This window comes from Trichechus manatus, unplaced genomic scaffold (genome assembly GCF_000243295.1).
Source record: "Trichechus manatus latirostris isolate Lorelei unplaced genomic scaffold, TriManLat1.0 scaffold00005, whole genome shotgun sequence".
Classification (NCBI taxonomy): Eukaryota; Metazoa; Chordata; class Mammalia; order Sirenia; family Trichechidae; genus Trichechus; species Trichechus manatus.
The window spans coordinates 221,213-239,114 of record NW_004443941.1 but is presented as its reverse complement, the minus strand read 5'-3'; the positions used below and the strand labels follow the sequence as shown (position 1 = coordinate 239,114).

General features: G+C 43.3%; 1 protein-coding gene across 1 annotated transcript in view; it reads left to right on the top strand.

The window, feature by feature from the left end:
- B3GNT2 (UDP-GlcNAc:betaGal beta-1,3-N-acetylglucosaminyltransferase 2) overlaps window positions 1-10,425 on the top strand; it is a 36,062-nt gene extending 25,637 nt beyond the window's left edge. The window contains exon 2 of the mRNA XM_004369429.2: window positions 8,121-10,425. Within this exon, the coding sequence (XP_004369486.1) occupies window positions 8,130-9,323 (1,194 nt within the window). The 5' untranslated portion in view covers window positions 8,121-8,129 and the 3' untranslated portion in view covers window positions 9,324-10,425. The remainder of the gene's footprint in view (window positions 1-8,120) is intronic.
- The last annotated feature ends 7,477 nt before the right edge of the window (window positions 10,426-17,902 follow it).

The window sequence follows — 17,902 nt, the reverse complement described above, 5'->3', positions numbered from 1 at the left end:
AGTAATGGGTCTCTGACCAGCGCTTTGCTTTCAGAGCTGGAAGGCTGGAGGGAACTTTCGGGATCATCCAGTTCAGTGGTGTCTCTAAGTCATGGAACGACTACCAGCTAAGTTCAAGGAATTGGACTCCTATTTCATTAGTGTTACCCTTCATGGGACTGTTTGGTGTTTTCAGCATTTCAGAATCCTAAAGAAAATTGGAGGGGCATGGTGGTTCAGTGGGAGAATTCTCACCTCCGGTGAGGGAGACCGGGTTCTATTCTCAGCCAGCGCACCTCATGGGCAGCTACCACCTGTCTGTCGGTGGAGGCTGGTGTGTTGCTATGGTGCCGAACAGGTTTCAGCAGAGCTTCTAGACTAAGATGGACTAGGCAGAAAGGCCTGGAGATCGGCTTTCAAAAATCAGCCAGTGAACACCCTGTGGATCACAAGGGTCTGACCCATAACCCCTCATGGGGATGGCTTGCAGGCCTGGGCAGCGTTTCACGCCATTGTTCATGGGGTTGCTGTGGACGGCAGTTAAGACCAACAAAGGAGATTGAGCTGCCCTGGGCTGAGTAGCTGTTGAAGGCCCTTGCTTTTGGCTAGAGTTAAACCAACGGAATGTGAGTGGTATGGATTGTCTCGTGTGAATGGATAGGATGGGGTGTGTGAGGTTATAGCTTTTAATAGAAAAATGGGAAAATTAAAAGAAAAATTAATAGCTTTCAGAACCATGGTTTTGCATGGGAAGAAAAAAGTAAGAAACAGCCTCTGAGTCAATAAACTAAAGTCTTGAGAGATTGACTTCCCCAAGGTCATAGAGAAAGTCTGTGCATGTCACCGTCTGTCTTCACAGTTTGGTAATCTCTCTCCATGTTCCAGTATGGTATATTGCAGAGTGTGGAGCCAGACGGCCCAGGTTCAAATCCTGATTACACCGCTTACGGCTAGGAGTTAGGGACAGATTATATACCTGCTCTCTTGAAGCCTCATTTGATAGCACAGATCACATATTGGGAAGTGAAATAAGGTGTGTGAGGTGTTTTGCCTGGAGCTTGGTCTACAGAATAATCGTTGAATATTTGGGATACTTAAGGTACCATCCTGCCTCCTAGATCTGATCTTAACTCTTCTGGTAGTTTACTGGCTTACAATGTGGAAATACGAGGTTTTGTAATATGTGTAGCTGTGTGCGGTAGAGGCTGCTCCAAATGGAAGATTGAATGGCAGTGTTTTTACTGTGCTGTTGAGTTGATTCCAACTCCTAGTGACCTTAGAGGACAGAGTGCAACTGCCCCATAGGGTTTCCTAGGCTGTAATCTTTATGGGAACAGATCGCCAGGTCTTTTCTTCCACGGAGCTGCTGGTGGGTTCAAACCTCGGACTTTTCTGTTAAAGGTCATTGCGCCACCAGGACTCCTTAACAGATTGTTAAAATAGTGTTAAAACAGCATATCATCCTACCACCCTGATTAAACCAGTTTGGTTTTGTGTGGTAGCTTATCTGGATTTTCACTTAATTTAAACATAGCATTTATCCTATTTTATAACCCATTTTCACCTAACACCAAGTGTATTTTTCATGTTTCTACCTTGTCTTTCTAAATATTATAATTGCAAAAGAAAGAAGGAAGTTGTTTTTCTTTAAACAAACAAAATCAACTGGAGTGTTTTAGAGGCTTCAGACCCTTCAGTCCCTGTTGCGGGGGCCGTACTCCCAACCACAAGGTAAAAAGCTAACGTTCTTCTTTGTTTGCATATGGGATTTCCTCTTAGTCCTGCTACTCACAATACAAATTCTGTGTTTCACAGTGAGGGTTTTATACCATTTTCCCCAGCTTTGAGCTAAGCTTTCTTCCTCAAATTCTTTTTCAGCAATGTAACTTCCTGCTCAAAAAAGAACATGAAATCACATTTATATCTGCGGTGGGAAAATTTAGTCAGATATTCTGAGGGCTTTTTCCCACAGATATTTTTATGGGGGTCATTGCTTTATCCTCCTTTCCATGAACTTCAGTTTGTTGTAACTGTCTGCCAAAAGCAGGATTCTCGTGTGAGGGACTGTGCCCATGTCACAAGTGAAGCATGACATTTAAACTTGGCGGAAATGTATGATGGAGATTCTTGGTTTCCTCACCTTTCCTCCTCAGGTTACTTTGGAAGAAGTATGTTTTAGCAAGTAATGGCAAGGGTCCCCTTACACAGTATGGTTGGACTTTGGGCTATCACACACGGAAGCCTAGCCCGTTCTCTGAAGGGGGATGGGAGCTTCTAGGCACTTCTGTTTCCCCTTTGTTTGAGGCTCTAGATAGGGATCAAGTGTACCGTGACCCCATGCCTTGCACATTTTCAGTGTGAGCCAGCACCTGAGATGTTGGTGTTGACCTGTACCAGGTTATGAGAATCTGGCTGTGCTGTGTACAAAAACGAGGAGATCAAAGAGCCCTGGATTGGGAGCCAGAAATGCTGACTCATCTCAGCTTTGTCACTGAAATCTCTGAGTCTTCTTCATCCCACTGGTAAAGTAGCATCCCTCAGCTTCCCTTAGGGGGCACTAGTGAGAGATGGGCAGGAAATGGTTTGCAGACTGAAGCCTTGAGCAGATAGGAGGTGAGAATGGCATTTCTTAGAGAACCACTCAACCCTGTCCATGGCCAAGGGAGGCTGCCCAGACCGTATCCCGGCTGGATCTTGGTTCAGGAAATAAGGGCCTGAATTAGTGGTGGATGAAGTTGGAAATCTTGGTCAGCAAGTCTGATGTATTCCTCAGAGTATTTCCAGAGGAAGAATTGGTGCTTTCCTTGATGGAAACATCAGATGCTTAAGGCTGGATTCCAGATATCCGTGGCACTCTCCCCATAACCTGCATGTTATGCTCAGCATTCTTGCTCCGTGGGCCAGGAAGCCCACTGTCATGGATTGAATTGTGTCCCCCAAAAATATGTGTATCAATTTGGCTAGGCCATGATTCCCGTATTGTGTGATTGTCCACCGTTTTGTCACCTGATGTGGTTTTACTGTGTGTTGTAAATCCTACCTCTATGATGTTAATGAGGTAGGATAAGCAACAGTCATGTTGATGAGATCTACAAAATTAGATCGTGTCTTAAGGCAATCTCTTTTGAGATATAAAAGAGAGAAGCAAGCAGAGAAACGGGGGGACCTCATACCACCAAGAAAGCAGCGCCGGGAGCAGAGCTCATCCTTTAGACCTAGGGTTCCTGCGTGAAGAAGCTTAATCCAGGGGAAGATTGACGACAAGAACCTTCCTCCAGAGCCAACAGAGAAAGCCTTCCCCTGGAGCTGACACTCTGAATTTGGACTTGTAGCCTACTAGACGGTGAGAGAATAAATTTCTTTTTGTTAAAGCCATCCACCTGTGGTATTTCTGCTATAGAAGCACTAGATAACTAAGACAGAATTTGGTACCAGGAGTGGGGTACTGCTGTAACAGATGCCTAAAATGTGGAAGCGGTTTTGAAACTATGAATGGATAGAGGACTCAGAAGTAAGTGAGGACAGCTGTTACATTGGAGACAGTATAGACTGTGATAAGCAGCAGCAGAGATCCGGCAGTGGCAGAGAACCTGCAGCAGCAGAGAACCAGCAGTGGCAGAACCAGGAGACTGGAGCAAGACAGCGCTGGAGCCCACCCATGGAGCAAGAGAGGCGAGTGCCTTCTGGCTGAAGTTTACTGGCAGAGTGGGATGCCTCCAGGCACTTATTGGTGCTATAGACCTTTGGAACACTTGCTCCAGCGGGGCAGATGCAGGCGTGAGACCCAAGGAGCCACTGAGAGGCTAAGAAATCAGGATGCGGAAGCTGAAGAGACAAGGAACACAGGAAGCCGAGCTGCCTAAGTCTCAAACGGTATGGCCAGGACCTCTGGGGTCTCAAAGGGTGGAGCCATGGCCTCTGGTGTTTCTAAGGGTGGAGTGCCACTCAGATAGACTAGGAGAATGGTGCACTTAAAGCCAAGGGAGCAGAGCTGCCATCCCAGTGGGCCTGGAAGGCGGAGCTGAAGCCCAGGGCCAAGGGGTCTCTACTCAGAATCCAGAGAGTGTGGCTCAATACCTATTTAGAGTCTGGAGGGCCAGGGCCATTGTATAAATTGTCTCAGAGAATAGAGGATTGTTTTCAAGCCTTGAGGGCTAATGTAATGTGTTCTGCTGACTTGCTTGGTGCCTGTTATATCTTCTTTCCTTCCAGTTTCCCCCATTTGTAATGAAATGTCTAGCTTGTGGATGTTGAACCATTGTATTTTGGAAGCAGATAACTTGTATTCTAGCTTTCACAGACGAAGAGGAATTCTTCGGATTTTGGACTTGGAGTTAAGACTTTTGCTATGATATGATGGGGTGAATATGTTTGACATGTGACAAGAACATGAATTTTGGGGGGCCAAAGGGTGGAATGTCATGGATTGAATTGTGCCCTGCAAAAATATGTGTATCAATTTGGCTAGGCCATGATACACAGTATTGTGTGATTGTCCACCGTTTTGTCATCTGATACGATTTTCCTGTGGGTTGTAAATCCTACCTCTATGATGTTAATGAGATGGGATAAGTGACAGTTAATGTTGATGAGATCTACAAGATTAGATTGTGTCTTAAGCCAATCTCTTTTGAGATATAAAAAAGAGAAGGGAGCAGAGAAACGGGAACCTCATACCACCAAGAAAGCAGCACTGGGAGCAGAGCGTGTCCTTTAGACCCGGAGTTCCTGCATGAAGAAGCTCTTAGTCCAGGGGAAGATTGATGACAAGGACGTTTCTCCAGAGACGACAGAAAAAAATTTTCCCCTGGAGCTGATGCCCTGAATTTGGACTTGTAGCCTACTAGATGGTGAGAGAATAAATTTCTCTTTGTTAAAGCCATCTACTTGTGGTATTTCTGTTATAGCAGCACTAGATAACTAAGATACCCCCCCTGCCGTCTCCTGGTTCTGCTGCCGCCGTTTCTTGCCAGCTCTCACCGTCTCTGGTGTTACAGCTCACTCCCGGGTCTAGGATGTTGTTGATGCAAGGACCCCAGGTCCAAAGGATGTGCTTTGTTATCGTCTGTTCTTCTTGGTGGTAGTGAGGTTCCCCCTTTCCACCTCTGGGATAGTTCACTTTAAGTCTAGCAGGGTGGTAAAGCCGACCAATCCTCTTGTTAGGGTTCCATATACCTTATTTGCATGGTCCCACCCCCACAAGGGTGCCATGCACCTTATTTGCATTGTTAGCAAGCTATTCATTCCCCCTTGGTGGGCCACAAGCACCTCATTTGCATAGTCCCACCCAGTCATTTGGTGGGAGTTATAAGACTATGGTGAGAAAGGTCATATAAAAGTGATCCATCATATTACAATCAGACACCCATGCAGATATATTCTAAGTGTCCATTTAAGCTCTCTTGCCCTTGCATAGGCCCATTGCAAAGAGATTTAAGTTGTCATGGATGACTTCAGAGCTTGAGCCTAGAAGGAACATTGGCAAAGATGTACTGCGCTCAGACCTCCAGTGCCCTCATAAGAGTTGCTCGGAGGCTCCTTTGCAAGCAGCTGACCTAAGGAGAGTGTGGACTTCTCAGCCTGTGTGTGATTTGGGGCCCTTTCAAATGGTCATTATGGAGTAAGAAACAGCTTGTGGTTTTTACTACCTTCTTTGGCAGGAGGTTGAAGAAAGCCCTTCTTTCTTAGTAGCTCAGTGGGGGAATTCTTGGGGAGTGGAGGTGGGTAGTGGTGGGGAAGAGAGGGGAGAAGTGGCGTGGTCATGGAAGAACTGCTTGCTTGGGTCAGCTGAGAGAGCACCGCCGAACTTCTCATTTGTCATATTGGTCTAGATGTACAGAAGGCTTTTGTGGAGCTGTTTCTGTTGTTTGTTTGTTTGTTTTTTAAAGCCTTTTACTTCTTTGCCTGTAGTTGAAGCTATGTAGCAGTGTTAAGTACAAGCATTTAATAGGAAGCAGTGGTGACTCAATGGTAGAATTCCCGCTTTTCATGCCAGAAACCTGGGTTCAGTCTCCTGCCAGTGCACCTCAACATTAGAGGCTGTCGTTAGAGGCCTGCATGTTGCTATGATGCCCAACAATTTCAGTGGAGTGTCCAGACTAAGACTAGGAAGAAAGGCCTGGTGGTCTAATTTAGAAAATCAGCCAGTGAAACCCGTATGGATCACAACTATCATGAGGGTGGCACAGGACGGGGCAGCGTTTGGTGCTGTTGTCCGTTGTGCATGGAGTTTCCATGAGTTTGGGGCTGACTTGACAGCAGCTAACAGCAACAACAAATACAAGCAAGCAGATTAAGATGTACTGGACAGATTTTTAGAGACACCGAATAGCACCTGATTTCCTATTGATCTGATCTGGGCTGTCCAAGTTGTAAAAGCTTCACAGCACACTCAGCATGATAAATGCTCTTGTACATTGGGACTGTTTGCTAGAACACAGTGAACTTATCAAACCTTTTATTTAAAAAGTAAACACTACTCTTGATTAAAATGGTCACACAACTTTGTTTTAGAGGTCAGAGAACGGTGGCCACCATTTAACATGGTGGCTTTGGAATTCCAACCCCGTCCTTAAACAAAGTTACTTAACTTCTTTAAATCTGTTTCCTCAGGTACAGAATGGGACCAAAAGTAACAATACCTACTTTCTAGGCTCATTCTGAGATAATGCACAGTGCCTGGGACACAATACTTTGGGATTCTTTTCTAAGGTTAAATTTCCAGCAGTAAAGAAAATCTTCCCAGTTCTCACAGTGTATTATTGATTGGGTTGTCTTTTAATGTCAAGCCTGTCTCAGTGACTGGTCTTGTACAGGTCATCCATTTTAATACCGTTAGAACCCTGAGGTTACCTTTAGTAAAGCATTTCATTCAACTCTTTGTTCTTCTGTTACAGTCTGAAATGTATTCTTGACCTTTGATTTTTCACTAAAATGTCATTTGCACTTCTGTATCTTTTTTTTCTTTTTGCTATACACATACACACATAGACAGACAGATGATTTCCATACAATAAGCAGCAGAGATCTTAAGTATACAATTTGCATTTTGACAATTGTATACACCCATGAAACCTGTGTGTAGTACATGTCTGTACCCCGGGAAATTCCATCCTGCCCCTCTTCACTCAACGCCCCCCCCCCCATCACTTTCAGATTTCTGTGGCCTGCATTAGTTTTGTGCATTCAGTGACCTTCACATAAGTGGAATCTCACAGTATACGTGTTCTGAGCTGATACGAAAATGTGGCTTTCGGTCACAGCGACAAGTTGTTGCTGGTAGCAATGGTTTCCCTTTTTGATGCCAAGGGGTGTTCCATTGTATGACTATACCAGGGTTTATTAGTGCATTCTCTTGTTGATGATACTTGGGTTGTCCTCAGTTTGGGGCTGTTATGAATAAAGCTACTATGTGTCTCTTTCATTTTATCCTTTTGGGTACGCAATGTGATTGGTGCCTCTTCCACTTCCTAGCCCCTCAACCCTGGGCAAGTGTCTTCATCTTTCGGCCTCGCTTCCCGCATTTGTGAAAATGGTGGATTGTGAAATAATTTAGGATTGGGACCAACATTTTTTTAAAAATGGAGTAGAATAAAATAGGAAATCAAAGTGAGTTACATGGAACTTCACACATTACAACATACATATGAATATGCATGTACATGTGTACTGGATAACACTATAAAATATATTTGTTATGAATTGCGATCAGAGACGTAGCAAAGCACTGATTTGCATGTGCCCTTATAAGTAACAAGGGGAACAACTGTGACGTTATTCAAGACATCCTTACATGCCTGTAGGGTGTCTAAAATAACAATAATGGTAACAGTCACTTACATAGTGCTTGCGATAGACCAGGCGCTGTTTCAAAAACTTTACATGTGAAATCATATAGTCCTCACAGCCATCCTGTATAGTGGGTTCTTATCCACGTTTTCTAGACGGAGAAGCTAAGGCCCAGGTTATGCAACTTGCCCGCAGTCACAAAGCTAGAGGAGTCGGGCTGTGATCTGAACCTGTCAGAAGCTGTGCTCTAAACCGCTGTTCCAGGGGAGATAACGTCCAAGAGGCAAGTGAGATGAGTTAAATGCAAATCAATAACACATCATTAATGTAATGTTCTGCCTCTTTTATTCCAGATATGAGAAATGAGTGTTGGACGTCGAAGGATAAAGTTGTTGGGTATCCTGATGCTGGTGAATGTCTTCATTTATTTGATTGTGGAAGTCTCCAAAAGCAATAGCCAAGAAAAAAATGGAAAGGGGGAAGTAATAATACCCAAAGAAAAGTTCTGGAAGATATCCAGTCCCCCTGTGGCTTATTGGAACCGAGAACAAGAAAAGCTGAACAAGCGGTACAATCCCATTTTGAGCATGTTGGCCAACCAGACAGGGGAGGGGTATGGGTCTTCCAATGTGAGCCATCTGAACCACTGCGAGCCTGACCTGACGGTCATGTCAGTAGTCACAGGTTTTAATAATTTGCCGGACAGATTTAAAGACTTTCTGCTCTATTTGAGATGTCGAAATTATTCCCTGATTATAGATCAACCAGATAAGTGTGCAAAGAAACCCTTCTTATTGCTGGCAATTAAGTCCCTCACCCCACATTTTGCTAGAAGGCAAGCCATTCGGGAGTCATGGGGCAGAGAAGCCAATGTGGGGAACCAAACAGTGGTGCGAGTCTTCTTGCTGGGCCAGACCCCCCCGGAGGATAACCATCCTGACCTTTCAGAGATGCTGAAATTTGAGAGTGAAAGGCACCAGGACATTCTTATGTGGAACTACCGGGACACTTTCTTCAACTTGTCTCTGAAAGAAGTGCTGTTCCTCAGGTGGGTGAGCACTTCCTGCCCAAAGGCCGAGTTTGTTTTCAAGGGTGACGATGATGTTTTCGTGAACACCCATCACATCCTGAATTACTTGAATAGCTTATCCGAGAACAAAGCCAAAGATTTGTTCATAGGTGATGTGATCCACAATGCTGGACCTCATCGGGATAAGAAACTGAAGTACTACATCCCAGAAGTTGTTTACTCTGGCGTCTACCCACCTTACGCGGGGGGAGGTGGGTTCCTCTACTCCGGCCACCTGGCCCTGAGGCTGTACAATATAACTGACCAGGTCCATCTCTACCCCATTGATGACGTTTATACTGGAATGTGCCTTCAGAAACTTGGCCTCGTTCCAGAGAAACACAAAGCCTTCAGAACATTTGATATAGAAGAGAAAAATAAGAATAATATTTGTTCCTATGTAGACCTGATGTTAGTACATAGTAGAAAACCCCAAGAGATGATTGATATTTGGTCTCGGTTACAAAGTGCTCATTTAAAATGCTAAAATATATATTCACTAAATTTTGCGTAGGAAGACATACCTTGAATAGTTCCCATGTTGTGTTCTCACATTAGGGTTATTTCTGTGCTAAACCATCATAATTGCCTTTAGGTATCCATTTGAGGGCCTCTAAGCTCTTCAGTTTGGTACTTTTCTGAAGAGGGAGAGCAGAAGAATATAATTTCTTACGGAGGATGTGGTGAGATAATTGGTTCTGATCCTTCCTACTGATGGGTGGTCATTATTTTCTAATTCATCCTCCCTTTGCATCTGAAATCATAAGTTATTTTTGTTTTGCCCTCATATGATGATATTCCTGCTTTCCATTTTAATGATTGATCTATCTGTGATTTAGATGTTTATAAACCGATTGGATACAAAGACTTTGTTATACATGGTTCAGTGGCTTCTCTGAAATGGAATTAAATTTATTTTCATGAATTTTGGATGAATTTTAGATTGTCTAGAAAAATTGACTTCTGTCAATATTTCCTGCCACCCCAACAGTATTTTGTTGCATTAATCTGATTAAGTTCATTTAGCAAAATGAGAATCACCGTGTGTCACTCGTACAGTTTATCTTGTTATAATGTTCATAGTAAGGAGAGAAAATTTAATTTTTTGTGTGTTTGGTTTGCTGGGTGGTATCATGATAATTCTCTAATTTTAGTATTTGACAGTAACGAGTATGATTCCGTAACGGCCAGCTGAAGATTGAATTGCCCCTGACAACCATACTGGGTCTGTAATATTAAAAACGTGCACCAGGAAAGCCTATGTGACTTTGGAGCTTTAAGCAGAAAGATTGAAGTTGCGTACCTTTCCGTGGTTTGTCAGTTTAAAACTCCAGGATTCTATTCTTGCCATATTTTCACGTGTTGCTTATACAAAATTATTATTCTGAGTAGTGACTGCTTCCCTGTCTCAGTGTAGAAGTGCCTGTGTTTTTATTTATTGTTCAGATCTAAGACCAAAACATTTTCTTAAATATATTTTGTGTAATATTTTATTTGTATACAGTGTTGTTGATGAAATATTTAATTAGAGCATGGTATTTTAAATGTTAAGGTGTAACATGTTAAATAAAGTTAATTGTTATTTTGAATTTTAAAATTCATTTTTTGGGGGGTATGAACTATTATACTAGAGTTGATAAAATTCTACCAAACTATTGCGTATTCGGAAACACTGGTGGCGTTGTGGTTAAGTGGTACAGCTGCTAACCAAAGGCTTGGCAGTTTGAATCCACCAAGTGCTCCTTGGAAACTCTATGGGGCAGTTCTACCCTGTCCTATAGGATTGCTGTGAGTCTGCATCAACTCGACAGCAATGGGTTTGCATTTGGTTTTATTACTTATACATACTATCTCGAAACTTGCTTTCTTGAAATATTTTTATGGTTATAGAGATGAGGGTTCTTATCCGATGCCATATACTGGAGCTGTAAGAAGGTGGAAGTAAAATCACTGGGTATTTTTAATTGTCTCATGTAATGTATAATAGTCTGTGATCTCTTCAGTTAGTATAAAAAGAGTTCCAGAATTTTCCCAGTGCCAGTTTTTTTCTACGTTGGATTACAGTTTCTAAAAAGAGGTTGGTTTCCCCCAGAAACCATTACAGTAACATTGAACTATAACTTTTTGTTTATCTCAGTGGGTCATCTGCCTGCGTTTAAATTTTCAAAAGTGCTTTCCAGCTTAGAGTCTTTAAAGAGAAGTGTGAATATTGATTTATGCTTCCATTTTCAGTGAGTATAAAAATATAACCAGAAAAAAAAAAGAGAAAACACTAAAAAGTGTGTGTGTGTGTGTGTGTGTGTGTGTGTAAAATCAGGAAGTGGAGCAACATTGTGAAGACAGTTTTTCTGAACCATTTCCACTTTGGGGTTTGTAACCACAGTGATGAAGTAAACACAGTCTTCACCATTGAAGTTTCTTTCATAGACTCATGTTGAGAAGAGATGGTACATCTTCAATCAAAAACAGGTGGACACTTGATAAACTTCAAAAACAGAAGGAGGCTTAGTGTTGTAAGAGTATTTATCAGACGGCCCTCTGCTACTTGAAATGTTGAGGCGATACATGAGCAAGTTGAGGACACAGCTACTTGCCATGGGTGTGAAAGCTGGTGTAAGCCTGGTGTTTGTGAAAATCTCTTGGTACCTACGTCTGACCCTTCTACTCTAGTGTTTGCTGGTACAACTCACAGAGGGCCACATTAGGGTAAAAGAAGACTAAAGAAGCTCTAAGAACATTCACAGGTAATTGGTACACAGTTTGTATGTGTGTGTGTGTTTGACCATGCCTTCTCAGGTAGTGGGTTTCTTCTGGGATCCTCCACTGAGGATTCAAATCTCCTGCAAGTTTTGTAGTAGGTTTGGGGGGCCACTGGGGACCTTTTGTGAGCCTTCAGTTGATCTGTATCATTGTTTGGACATAAGTCCAGGGTGCTAATGATGTTTCGTAGATAAGATGATTTTTGGTTCTTCTGTATTTGGCAGAAGTGCTTGTGCAGCAACTTCCCAAGCCCACAACACTCTTTAGTGCTGTACTGTGAGAATGACCTCACGGGCACTTCAGCAAAGAGCTTTACGCATGCTTGGACTTAATTGTGTACTAGCTGATCCCTTAAATACATGAAGTCCTCTTGGTGGCCATGAGATGGATTATCCATAAGCATCACAGTCTAATTCATTCTTCAAGAACCACTCAACTGAAGTTCAGGTAACAGTGGAAACTAGTGTTTGAACCTTTTTCATGACTAGTACTCCTATGTCAGGTTGCCTTATTTTTTTTTAATGTACGTTAAGTGAAAGTTTACAATTCAAGTTAGTCTCTCATACAAAAATTTAAACATACATTGTATAAGACCACTATTATAAGAACTCAAGAAAAGGTTTAAACACAGAAGGAAACATTCTTTGATGGTTACGAGGGTGGGGAGGGAGGATGAGGGCTATTCACTAACTAGATAGTAGATAAGAATTAGATGAAGGGAAAGGACAGCACACAGTACAGGGGAAGTCAACACAACTGGACTAAACCAAAGCTAAGAAGTTTCCTGAATACAATCAAACACTTCGAGGGACACAGTAGCAGGGGTGGGGGCCTGGGGACCATGGTTTCAGGGAACATCTCGGTCAATTGGCATAACAAAGTTCATTAAGAAAATGTTCTGCACCCTACTTTGGTGAGTGGCATCTGGGGTCTTAAAAGCTAGCGAGCGGCCACCTAAGATGCATCAATTGGTCCCCACCTCCTGGAGTAAAGGAGAATTAAACACCAAAAACACAAGGAAAGTATTAGCCCAAGAGACAGACAGGACCACATAAACAAGAGACTGCATCATCCTGAGACCAGAAGAATTAGATGGTGCCCAGCTACCACCAGTGACCACCCTGACAGGGAACACAATAGAGAGTCCCTGATGGAGCAGGAGAAAGGTGGGGTGCAAAACTCAAATTCTAGCAAAAAGATCAGACTTAATGGTTTGAGATTGGAGGAACCCCAGAAAGCATGGCCCCCAGACTCTGTCAACCCAGAACTAAATTCCTGAGGCCAGCTCTTTGGACAAAGATTGGACTGGATTGTGGAACATAAAATGACACTCGAGTGTGTTTCTTAGCTCAAGTAGATACACGAGACTAAATGGGCAGTTTCTGTCCAGAGGTGAGATGAGAAGGCAGAGAGGGTCAGGAGCTGGTTGAATGGACACGGGAAATCAGAAGTGGAAAGAAGGAGTGTGCTGTCACAGTATAGGAAGAGCAATTAGGGTCACATAACAATGTATATATAAATTTTTGTATGAGAGACTAACTTGAATTGTAAACTTTCACTTCAACTACAATAATAAAAAATGAAAAAAATTGAAATAAATTTATACATAGGTGTAATTTATACATAGGTCAGATGATGATGAGCCAAATGCAGGATCCAGAGTAAACAAATGAGCTTTGCTAGAACATCCATATATATCTGATGCAGGCCCCACCCCTGAGGAAGCTCCCCTTACAACTGATTGGCTAAGAACATCAGATCACATCGTAAAGGATGACTGCATCATTACATATTGCCAAACCACTGAGAATCATGGCCCAGCCAAGTTGACACAAAACCTTAACCACCACAGTCCACCCCTTGTCGACTTGACACCTGTATACATCTCCTTAAACCATGCACAATATAAATAAGACAATTAAGAAGGCATACTTGCACCTACATCCATTGCTGTCGAGTTAATTCCAACTCACAATGAACCTATAGGACAGAGTAGAACTGCCCTATAGGTTTTCGAAGGAGTGGCTGGTGGATTCGAACTGCCAACCTTTTGGTTAGCAGCTGAGCTCTTAAACACTGTGCCACCAGGGCTCCTACTAGCACCTAACATGATACAACTAACGTGTGCAACTAAAAATGCACTAGCCCCGTTTACATCTTATATTTTATAAGTGAAGAAAAAAATATTGGATGCACACATACAAGGAAGAAATACTCATAACAATTACATTTCTTGGTTCTGCAACTGATCATGTGGTAGTAACTGGCATTTAGAACTACCTTCTTCCACCACCCATTCCGTATTCTTTACCCTCAGCAAACTGGTTGTGGTCCTTTACCTGGTGGACTACTGTAGCTTTGCATTGATTTTAATTACAGGGCATGGTAGTACTAAGAGATGCCCTAAGCGATCTCCTGTACTACAAAAGTAATCTTGACCTTCATTATGCAACACCAGTCCTATTTTCCCTTGGTAGTCAGGATCAATCATACTGGCCAATACGGTAACTCCCTTCTTTACCTGTTGATACAGAGGCATGAGGAGCCTAGAGTGGCCAGATGGCATTCTTAACTTCCAGTTCAGTGGAATCAGTGATGTGTCTTCAGGTGGGAGCATTCCTGCCTTTGGAACTAAGACCTCTAGAACCACAGAACATAGGGTCGCGGGGACAGGAAGCAAAAATTTTGCAAGTGGGTCATTAGGGGGTAATAGTGAGTGGTGCTATTCCCATTTCCACACCTTGATTCCTGGAACCATGAATTCTGGCTATGAGAGAAACAGCACCATATATTGGAGGCTGGTTTAGAGCATATACAGCTCTTGGAGAACATTGCCCCAACCCTGCAAAGTACTGCCACTTAGCTAGCACTGTAATTATCCCTTTAGAAGGCTGTTCCATCATTCTGTTAAGCTAGCTGCTTCAGGATGACAGGGAACATGGTAAGACCAGTGAATTCCATAAGCATGGGCCCATCGCCATACTTTATTTGCTGAATAAAGTGAAGTGAGTCCCTTGATCTGAGGTGATGCTGTGTGGGTTACCATGAGGGTAGGTAAGGCATTCTGTGACTCCACGAATGGTGGTTTTGGCAGAGGCATTGTGTGCAGGGAAGGCAAACCCGTATCTAGAGTAAATATCTATCTCAGTAAGAACAAAATGCTGCCCTTTCCATGATAGAAGTGGTCCAATGTAATCAACCTGCCGTAGGTTGCTGGCTGATTGCCTTGAGGAATGGTGCCATATCGGGGACTCAGTATTGGTCTCTGCTGCTGGCAGATTGGGCACTCAGCAGTGCCTGTAGCCAAGTAGGCCTTTGAGAGTGGAAGTCCATGTTGCTAAGCCCATGCATGACCTCCATCCCTACCACCATGGCCACTTTGTTCATGAGCCCATTGGTCAATGACGGGAGTGGCTGGGGAAAGAGGATGACTGGTTTCTACAGAATGTGTCTTCCTATCCACTTAATTGTTAAAATCCTCTGCAGAGGTCATCCTTTGGTGCAGTCACATGAGACACAAATATATTCACTTTGGCTCATTTAGAGGGGTCTGTCCACATACCTCTTCCCCATACCTCCTTGTCACCAACTTGCCAATCACTTTCCTTCCAGGTCTCTGACCATCCAGCCAAACCATTGGCCACAGCCCATGAATCACTATATAATTGCATGTATGGCCATTTCTCCTTCCAAGCAAAGTGAACAACCAGGTACACTGCTCGAAGTTCTGCCCATTGAGAGGATTTCCCTTCACCACTGTCCTTCAGGGAGATCCCAGAAAGCGGCTGTAGTAGTGTCGCTGCTCGCTTTTGAGTAGTTCCTTCATATTGCACAGAACCACGAGTTTTCTCTTAGTCAGCTGGTCATAAGGAACTCCCCATGAGGCCATAGATGCAGACTAGGAGAGGTTAGGTAATGTGACAGGAGTGGAGACCATGAGCATTTAGGCCACTTCATTATGCAACTTACTCGTGCCTTCAGGTCCTGCTTGGGCCTGATCTCATATATACCACTTCCATTTAATGATGGAGTGCTGCTGTGCATGTCTGACTTTATGGCTCTGTAAGTCAGACAACACCCAAATTCATTATGGGCAACTCAGGCCGCACAGTGACTTGGTGGTCCATGGTTAAGTGTTCAGCCTCTGCCAAGGCCCAGTAACAAGCCAAAAGCTGTTTCTCAAAAGGAGAGTAGTTATCTGCAGAGAATGGCAGAGCTTTGTTCCAACATACTAAGATTTGTGCTGTAATTTATCAATAGGGGCCTGCCAAAGACTCCTAACAGCGTCTCTATCTGCCGCTGACACTTCAAGCACCATTGAATCAGCTGGATCATAAGGCCCAAGTGGCAGAACTGGTTGCACGGCAGCCTGAACCTGTTGCAGAGCCTTGTCTTGTTCTGGGTCCCACTCAAAACTAGCAGCTTTTCGAGTCACTTGATAAATAGGCAGGAGTAGCAGACCCAAATGAGGGATATTGGGAAATCACTAAAGGATGGGTTCGGGGACCCACTGGACCACTGTGAGATGAACCTGAGCTGACTCTGGTAATAACCTGACCTCCATATGCCCACACTGTAACTGGTAGGCCACAGTGACATTTTGGGTCTCCTGGAATTAGGTCAGAGCTAGTGTCCAGTAATCCCCGAAAAATCTGATTATTTCCTTTTTCACAGTGAACGGTCACCCGTAAAAGGCCATAGATCCCTTTGGGGAAGGCTAGGAGAAAGATTAACAGTGTAAATTTTTGATGGTATAGTGGGGTTCTTCCTCAAGGGGACCCGGACTACCCTTCGTTCAAGGGGTTGTGGGTCTGTAAACTGGCTCAAGTCTGGGAATTGATTGAGGGGCCATGACTATTCTGGTGATTCGAGTTACGCTGCTGTACACTTGGCCTAGAATTCTTCCACTTGTACAGATCAAGTAAATGTTTAGTAGATTTCCCATCTATTTCACTCTTAGAGACACCCTGACTAAGTAACCAATGCCATGAAGTCTATACCAGTCAGACTATTTTGATTACTGCTTTGACTCCTCTGTCCATTCCGGTAACCACGCCCACCTTGTCTTTGTTGATTGAGTGCTGTCACTTGGCGCCTACCGCCACAGGGTCCAGTCAGCCTCATTGTAGTTAGGTATCTTAATTCAGTTAGAGCAATTCCTGCTGTCAAACTGACTTACATAAAATAGCAAATACAGCCGTCTTCAAGGATGCCGGAGCTCCCTTCACCAATTTGTTCTCCACCGTTTTGGGAAAAAGTATGTCTTCTGGGCACTCCATGTGTGGATCTGTGGGTCTAACCTGATAAATCCACTCTAACACACCAATTTCCTTAAGCCTTTGGATACCTTCTTCTCCAATATACCAAGGCAGGTCTGGTACTTCAACCTGATTTAGTGTAGGCCACTGTGTAATCCATGCTTCAGCGAACCAGCCAAATAAACTATTAGATACTTTCCTAACCTCTTGAGGTGAAACACTGAATGAAGAATCTGTTCTTAGTGGGCCTATATTGATAAACCATACTGTTCTAACTTTATGTGTCTTGCACCATTATTCCACACGGTTAATATCCCTTCCTGCATGTATTCCCCAGGTTTCTGTCTGTACATATTAGAAAAGTCAAGCAGTTTGGAGTGTAGTGTACCTTTTCCTGGGTGGTACTTTGTATTTCACCTTTTGGGGCTTGGTGGACTTCATTGTAGTTATAGGTCTAGAAGCAAAAATGGGTGGTGGCGGTGGGTCCTGGGAACATTCAGCAGTGTCTTGTAAGGCGTCTACCCCAGGTAATGACTCATGCTGCACCAGGTGATGACTCATACAAACGCTGTTCAGACGTAGCTGGGTTAGGCTCGTCAGGTGGAGGTGGAGGGGATAATGGTTTTACTGGGGAGGGTGATTTAGCAGACAAAGATTAAGTAATCTCTTCAAATGGGAGTGAGAGGGATGGTTTTTTAAAATGTTTTTTTAAATTGTACTTTAGGTGAAGGTTTACAGAACAAATAGTTTCTGATTAAACAATTAGTACACATATTGTTTTATGACATTGGTTAACAACCCCATGACATGTCAACACTCTCCCTTCTCGAGCTTGGAGGACCTTTTATTTTTGGTGAAAATATACATAGGCAAAGATGCACCATTTCAAAAATTTCTACATGCACAATTCAGTGACATCGATTACGTTCTTCCAGTTGTGCTGTTATACTCACTTTAGATGAAGGTTTACAGAACAAAATAGTTTCTCATTAAACAGTACACATATTGCCCTATGACAATGGTTAACAACCCCACTACATGTCAACAC